At 41.1% G+C, this 8,274-nt stretch overlaps 1 protein-coding gene across 1 annotated transcript; it reads left to right on the top strand.

Annotated features, from left to right (window-relative positions):
* Window positions 1–773: 773 nt before the first annotated feature.
* Window positions 774–7,456, top strand: C3AR1 (complement C3a receptor 1). Its single transcript, XM_044227078.1, has 2 exons — window positions 774–825; window positions 5,942–7,456. The coding sequence occupies exon 2, from the start codon at window positions 5,954–5,956 to the stop codon at window positions 7,400–7,402; it is 1,449 nt and encodes a 482-aa protein (XP_044083013.1). The 5' UTR covers window positions 774–825; window positions 5,942–5,953; the 3' UTR covers window positions 7,403–7,456.
* Window positions 7,457–8,274: the final 818 nt, after the last annotated feature.

The following is an 8,274-nucleotide window of genomic DNA, read 5'->3' as shown; positions in this document are numbered from 1 at the left end:
ACCATGAGAGACTGGACTCTGAGGAGCTAACTGAGGGTTTGGGAGGAGAGGGTGGGTGGGTGGTTGGGTAAGCCTGGTGGTGGGTATTAAGGAGGGCACATATTGCATGGAGCACTGGGTGTGGTGCATAAACAATGAATTCTGGGAAGAAATTTAAAAAATAAATAATTTTTTTTTTAAGTCTTTAAGGATCTACCCAGATCTTACTTCTACCTTAAGACTTTCCTAGATTGTCCCAGGCTAAACGGAGCCTTCCTGTTATGTTGTACTATTTTACTTCTACTGGCACTTCTGCCATCATAGTCTGGGTTGTATTGAAGGGGGATCTTGGGTGTGTATAGGTGCTTACTCCTACTAGATTGTGGACCTCTCAATATTAGAACATAGTTTAGTTAATCCAATTTTGGAATGGCATGTTTCTTTACACATAATAAGCATTCAGGAGATGTTATTTGAGGTTCTTATATCAGGATTATGCCGGTCACGCCTTCCAGCCACTCAGCAACCCCACCCTCACATAGCATAGGGTCATGTGTATGTGTTTCTAAAACACAAACAAAAACCTACCAAGTAAGAAGCTTATGTACTGAAATACTCTCTCTTTAGCCATATTCTGTGTTCTGCAGAAAACAATTATGCCTTCCCACTTCTGCTTTTTTTTTACTTTTCTTATCTGAAACATTGAGGAGTGACTCACTTCAAAACTCATCCTGTGAAGTCAGATAGTAGTCAAAAGTGTGGAGTTTCCTCTATCACCAGAAGCGAAGAGAGGGAAGAGGAAGTGCTCAGCAAATTTCCTAAACATTCTTCACAGCTTGATTGTGGGTAAGTGTGAGACCCACACCGGATTTGGGGGGACCTCCAGACCTGTGCTGAGGCCATCAGCTACTGTCTCAGGGTTTTGGTAAGAAAACCTACATTCACTGGACAACTTGTGCTGCTTCTGCTTATTACTGATAATGATTTGAGGGTCATTAACTCCTCTTCCCCCCATTCCTTCCCCAACTTTTCTTTCTTTTGTTTTATCTCCATATCCACCTTTCTTTTACTAAATATCCCATGTTCTAAATTATTTTCATTCTAGAACAAATAGTGAATTTTATGCCATTTTCCCTCTTAAATCGGCTGTGTGTCTCTTTCTGAATTTTGAGTCCAGCTTTTCACAATAGCTAATTCTTCAAGTCAGTTGCCTTTTTATATATATTTTTTTCTCACTCCTATTTCTTCTTTTTTTATTATTCTTTTGCTTATTCTTTATTTTAAGATTTTATTTATTTATTTGACAGACAGAGATCACAAGTTGGCAGAGAGGCAGGCGGGGGTTGGGGGGAAGCAGGCTCCCTGCTGAGCAGAGAGCCTGATGCGGGGCTTGATCCCAGGACCCTGAGATCATGACCTGAACCAAAAGCAAAGGCTTAACCCACTGAGCCACCCAGGCGCCCCTACTTGTTCTTTATTGTTACCAACTCTGTCTCCCTATCATTAGTATTTGATTCTGGAATCTACTTTCTTGTCCTGTTACAACTGAATTTTAGTTTCAGGAATGTCTTTATCCTTTTAACTACTTTTGGCCAATGTAGTATTGAAAACTAAAAAAGAAAGAAAGAAGGAAAGAGAAAGAAAGGGTTCTACCAGTCGCAAATGTAGAGGTATCTTTCAGCCAAACACTTGGAGAAATGTAAAAAGTGATCTTGTTCATTCTGAAAGATTTTTAAGACTGATTTATACATACTTTCAAGGCATATGTGATATTTAAAATATAGTTCATACCTATGGCTCTATTTATATGGAATCTTGCTCTTTTTAATCTTTTTTTGAAAGATTTATTTATTTATTTATTTATTTATTTTAGCAGGAAGAGAGAACAGAGGGGGAATGGGCAGGGGCACAGGGAGAGAATCTCCAGCAGACCCTGCCCAATGCGGGGCTCGATCCCATGACCCTAAGATCATGATCTGAGCCAAAATCAAGAGTCAGTTGCTTAACAGAATGACCCACCCAGATGACTTTCTCTTCAGTCTTTATTACTTCAGTTTGTGCAGCTCTCGGTAACTTTCCCATGTTATTGTTAATAATAACAATACTGAAGCCTTTTTAGTTCTGTGGTTCTTTGTAGTAGAAAGACTATTGGACTTAAGATCTTACAACCCTCCTCATTGTGAATATGTGACAGTCCCCTAATTTGCTGAGTTTCTGTGTCAAAAACCGCAAAATAAAACTAGAGACAAGGAAAAATAATTGCTATGTTTCTTTTCAGTCCTAGCTTTTCTGATTCTATCCTTCTCTCAATACTTCACAGATGTTGGCATGACTATATATACTGGAGCAGGACAGTGGACCAGGGTAGCTTCTGTGCCCAGCAAGGAAAGAAGGGGTCTTGATAAGACTTGAGTATTTGAGTGCATAAGGCTACAGAAAGGGAGAATGAGAATCACTTCTTTTCTATTATTTTGTTGTCTCGATTATTTTAACTTCTGCTAATCATGTAAGACCCTATGACAGCATTTGGTTAGCTCAGCAGAATTCCAAGTCATGAAAATATTTTGGGACTCTATGAAAGGAAACATAAAATGCTATTATAGCCAGTAAGAACTGGAAACTGGAAACCAAAAGGGAAGTTAGAAGAGACAGCATACTTAATGGATTAAGTGGACGATAATAAAAATTTTAAATTTAGTTGAAAAAGAAAATAAAGTAAACCCCAAACATGAACATCCATGCACTGAAGTCATCTTTGATCTTTATGTCATGGAATCCATTGTGCTAACTTTGATAGAACAAGCACTTAGGTAGAAGACTCATTTTTACCACTCTGAAATTTAAGGCCAGAATAATAGATAAGACAGCCATGACAATAATTATATTAAGGAGCGCCTGGGTGGCTCAGTCGCTAAGCGTCTGCCTTCGGGTCAGGTCATGATTCCAGAGTCCTGGGATCAAGCCCCGCATCGGGCTCCCTGCTCAGTGGAAAGTCTGCTTCTCCCTCTCCCACTCGCCCGCTTGTGTTCCCTCTCTCGCTGTGTCTCTCTCTGTCAAATAAATAAATAAAACCTTTTTAAAATAATAATTTTAATAATACAAGGCAAAATGCTTCACTGCACAGAGAATATGAAATGGAGATTCAACACATACACACACACACAAATTTAAGAGGTTGAAGAACTAATTTCTTTTTTTTTTTTAAGATTTTATCTATTTATTTGACAGAGGGAGAGAGAGAGAGAGATCACAAGTAGGCAGAGAGAGAGGCAGAGAGAGAGGAAGGGAAGCAGGCTCCCTGCCTAGCAGAGAGCCCGATGTGGGGCTCGATCCCAGGACCCCGGGATCATGACCCGAGCCGAAGGCAGAGGCTTTAACCCACTGAGCCACCCAGGTGCCCCGAAGAACTAATTTCTTATTGAGACTTTAAGAGGAGGTTTTGAAGAAGAATAACATTTGAGCTTATTTTGAGGAATGGCTAGAATTTCAACAGGTAGAGATTAAGGATGCAGGACAAAGGAGGTGAAGGTGAAGGACATAATTCCCGACAGAAGTAAACAGCATTAGCCAAAATAGTGAGTTGTTCAAAAAAGCTATAAAGTAGGGTATATTTATGGGAGTCTTTGGAATTAGGGAACGGTAATGTCAAGAGGCCAAGAGAATGGAGTTGTGGATAAAGACAGAGAAAACGATGTTTGGATTTGTTATCTAGAAATAATTTTAGAGGTAACTTTAGCCCAGTGATGGGTCAGAAGACAAATTACAAAGTGTTAAAAGATTACAAATTACAAAGGTTAAAAAGTGAGTGGTGAGAACAACAGACCCTGAGACAAGCTAGCATCCCTGACAAACTATGTTAAAAAAGGAGAGAGAGAGAGAGAGACTTAAACATAACATTTGGATGCAAAGTGTGATCCTAGATTGGCTATAACTGTGGATCAATCAGCTACAGAAGATGTTTCCGGACGGTGAGAAAAAAACTACGTCTAGAAAAAACTAGGCAAAGACTGAGTATTCCTTAAGGTAAAATATTACTGCATAATGTGGAGACTAGCTGAAAAAAGGAAATCAGTTTATACAACAGTATGCATGCCAGTTCATAGCAGCACTGTTCACAAGAGCTAAAAGATGAAAGCAATTCAGATGTCCATCAAGAGATGAGTGGGTAAGCAGAATGTGGGGTTTACATACGATGGAATATTATTTAGCCTTAAAAAGAAAGAAATTCTGACATATGCTACAACATGGATGAGCCTTGAGAACATTATGCCAAGGGAAATAAACCAGACACCAGAAGACAAATGCTGTACAATTCCATTTATATGAGATGTCTAGAGTAGTCAAATGCAAATAGTAACAGAAAGTAGCCCGGTGGTTTGCCAGCAGCTGGGGGAAGAGGGAAGTGGGGAACCATTGTCTAATAGAATTAGAGTTTCAGTTTTACAAGGTGAAAAAACCGTGGAGGTTAATTGTACAATAACGTGAATATACTTGATACTGCTGAACTTTTTTTTTAAAGATTTTATTTATTTATTTGACAGAGAGAAATCACAAGTAGATGGAGAGGCAGGCAGAGAGAGAGAGGGGGAAGCAGGCTCCCTGCTGAGCAGAGAGCCCCATGCGGGACTCGATCCCAGGACCCTGAGATCATAACCTGAGCCAAAGGCAGCGGCTTAACCCACTGAGCCACCCAGGCGCCCAATACTGCTGAACTTTATACTTAAAAAAATGGTTAGAATGGTAAATTTTGTGTTATGTGTATTTTCCCATAATTAAGGATTTTTAAATATGCACAGACTAATCAAGTTTTGTTAAATTTTAATTAAGAAAAATATGGTTATACATATACATATATGTATATATGCAAATATATGTGTATATATATTCATGAATAACATTTTTAAAAAACAAGAAAGAAATGATGGGTATTGAGGGAATCGATGCTGAAAGGGTAAACAACTCGTGAGAAATTTGAAAGCAAAAGGAAAAGATGAGGTTATATCTAAAGATGTAACTGGGGGCGGCACCTGGGTGGCTCAGTCGGTGAAGCAGCTGCCTTCAGCTCAGGTCATGAGAGAGTCCTGGGATTGAGCCCCACATCGGCTCCCCGCTCGGCGGGGAACCTGCTTCTCCCTCTTCTCCTTGCTCATGCTCTCTCTCTCGTTCTCTCTCGCTCTCTCTTTCAAATAAATAAATAATATTTTTTATCTTTTTATTAAAAAGTAAAGATACAACTGAGTCTACATTACCTTTTTTTGTGGTAGTGAGTCATTGAAAATCTGGTGGAGGGATTGGATGGCCTTTCTGCCCTCATAGAAATGGGAATATGCAACCTTAAAATCTTACACACTGTTCGAGGTGGTGATGGAGCTCCATAAAGCCCTCTTGTGGATCGAAAGCTGGGAACCTCTGGTCTAAAGTTATTGTTCATCCATTTCGCTTGCTTTTTTTTTTTTATTTTGACTTGTTTTGTTTTCTAAGATTATTTATTTATGTGACACACAAAGAGAGAGAGAGAGAGAGAGCAAGCACAAGCAGGGGGGAGTGGCAGGCAGAGGGAAAAGCACAATGTGGGGCTTGATCCCAGGGCCCAGGGATCATGACCTGAGTCGAGGGAAGACACTTAACCGACTGAGCCACCCAGGAGCCCTGCTTGTTTTTAGTAGGGAACACTGGGTAAGGAAAGGAACGACTGCAGAATGTGATATTGGAATTGCAAGAAAGAGGAGAAATGTACATTGACAGGGACTTCTAATGAAATTATGATTTCAGTACACATTTAAATTGATATGGTAGATTTTAATGATCATAGAATGTTTTCGTGTGGTCCAGGGTGAAGTTAAGGAATACAGACTAAAACAGGAGCCTCTGTAGTCTACAGTGTTATGTGGGAGGGTGGTAATTCTAAGGATATGCTTTTTAAGAAAAAGATAGTTTTTAATATTATTGCTTATATTTTTAGAGAAGTTCAGCAATGGAGCCTTCCTCTGCTGATAACAGTTCAACTGACCTACCCTCACAGCCCTGGTACGAACCCCAAGTCATTCTCTCCATGGGCATTCTCAGCCTCACTTTCTTGCTGGGGTTGCCAGGCAATGGGCTAGTGCTGTGGGTGGCTGGCCTAAAGATGCAGCGGACAGTGAACACCATTTGGTTTCTCCATCTCACACTGGCCGACTTCCTCTGCTGCCTCTCATTGCCCTTCTCCCTGGCTCACTTGGCGCTGCAAGGACACTGGCCCTATGGCTGGTTCATGTGCAAGCTCATCCCCTCCATCATCATCCTCAACATGTTTGCCAGTGTCTTCCTGCTGACTGCCATTAGCCTGGATCGTTGCCTTTTGGTCCTCAGGCCAATCTGGTGCCAGAATCACCGCAAGGTGGGGACAGCCTTCGCTATCTGCGGATGTATATGGGTGGTGGCTTTTGTAATGTGTATGCCCGTGTTCGTGTACCGGAAAACATTCGCTGTAGATGACCATTACGTGTGTGGCTACAGTTTTAGTCCCTACAGCTCCTTTGGTTATTCAAACTTCACCAGTGATCTACTGGAAAATAAGTCTCTTGACAACTCCACTGTGCACCTGCCTGGAGAAATGGATGAGGGATTAGAGTCTTTCTCTTTACAAGCAAATGATCTTCCTTGGACAGCCACCACTATCCTCTATTCTCAAACATTTCAAAGAACTTCTGGAGAGTCACCCCCTGTGGATTCAGCTAAATTGTCTAGTCAATATCCATATTATAATTTTCTTGCTAGTAAGGTCTCATCTATAAGCCCCAGTGGGTTTCCTATTGAAGATCACAGAACTAACCCACCAGATAACTCTGAGAGTTTTCTCTCTACCAATTTAGACCTTTACTCTGGTACTTCTAGCAACTCCTTATATGCACATGAGCTATTCCAAAATCTCCAGGATTATGATGTAGGCCAATTTTCATACAACAATCAAGTACTAACAGCCCTGATGGCAATAACCATCACTAGACTAGTGATGGGTTTCCTTCTGCCCTTTATGGTCATGATGACCTGTTATGGCCTCATTATCTTCCGAATGCGACGCAGCCGCTCCACCAAGTCTCGGACCAAAACCTTGCGAGTGGCCATGGCTGTGGTGGTTGTCTTCTGTGTCTGCTGGGCTCCATACCACATTATTGGAGTCCTATCATTGTTTTTTGACTCAGAAACTCCCTTAGGAAAAGCTCTGCTGTCTTGGGACTACGTGTCCGTTGCTCTAGCATCTGCCAATAGTTGCTTTAATCCCTTCCTCTATGCCCTCCTGGGAAAAGATTTCAGGAAGAAAGCCAAACAGTCCATGAAGGGCATTCTGGAGGCGGCTTTCATTGAAGACCTCGCACACCCTACCAGCTGTCCCCAAAGCAAAGTCTTTTTGGAAAGAAAGCGTATCAGTACACCTGTGTGAAGATACGGAGCTGTGGACCCAAGCCAAGGTTCTTAGGTATTCACGCAGTGAGACGTGTTTCTGAAGCAACGAGTGGTATTGTGAGCAGGGGATTCCAGAAGCCATCCAAGAATCAGTCCATAGGTTCTCAAAGTATGTTCTGAGACTAGAAGCATCTGCATTACCTGGTAACTTGTTAGAATCACCTAGAAACTTGCTGAATCGAAATCTCCGGGGGTGAGACCCAGCAAGTGTTTTAATGAACTCTCGTGTTTCTGATGAATGCTAAATTTGAGAATCATCCCCCAAATTAGTCTATTTCTATCCTAAACTAAGCCAGTGAGATCAGGGAGAACCTATTCTGTTTTAAAATGATTTTTCCATCATGAACTTTCTTCTTTGGGAGTGTCCAAATCCCCTCCCAGATGCAATTTAAAACCATTTTGTCTAATCTTACATGAGTGAACAATGATCGTCTCTTTTTGGCTTTGTTGTGGGGGTGGTGATGTCTTCAAATGAAAACAAGGTGCAAAAAGACAAAGCCCACGAAAACAAGCAGTTATGAGGCTCAGTCTGGAGCAGAGTACAATGTCAGATGCTTGCTATGTGCAATATTCCTGGATACGGGACATGGGAATTCCACGTTTCCATTACTACAACTGAATAGGCATCTACTATGTAAAGACAGGCTGCTAAGGCATCTGAAAACTTACTCCTAAAATGGCACGTAAGCTGTGGTTTGGGGAGTTTTCTATTTGTTTACTTAGTCTGCCTATTGATAGAACCATCTCTCTTCCATTCCTTCTTAACCTCCTTTATTCCCTTATTTCTCCCCTGCCTCTAAATCTTCTGTATTAGACTTTGTGCACCTAATAACCTCTAATTTCTTTCTT

The sequence above is a fragment of the Neovison vison genome, chromosome 12 (genome assembly GCF_020171115.1).
Source record: "Neovison vison isolate M4711 chromosome 12, ASM_NN_V1, whole genome shotgun sequence".
Taxonomy (NCBI): Eukaryota; Metazoa; Chordata; class Mammalia; order Carnivora; family Mustelidae; genus Neogale; species Neogale vison.
The sequence above is the reverse complement of the archived record's forward strand: the minus strand, read 5'-3'. Positions and strand labels throughout refer to the sequence as shown.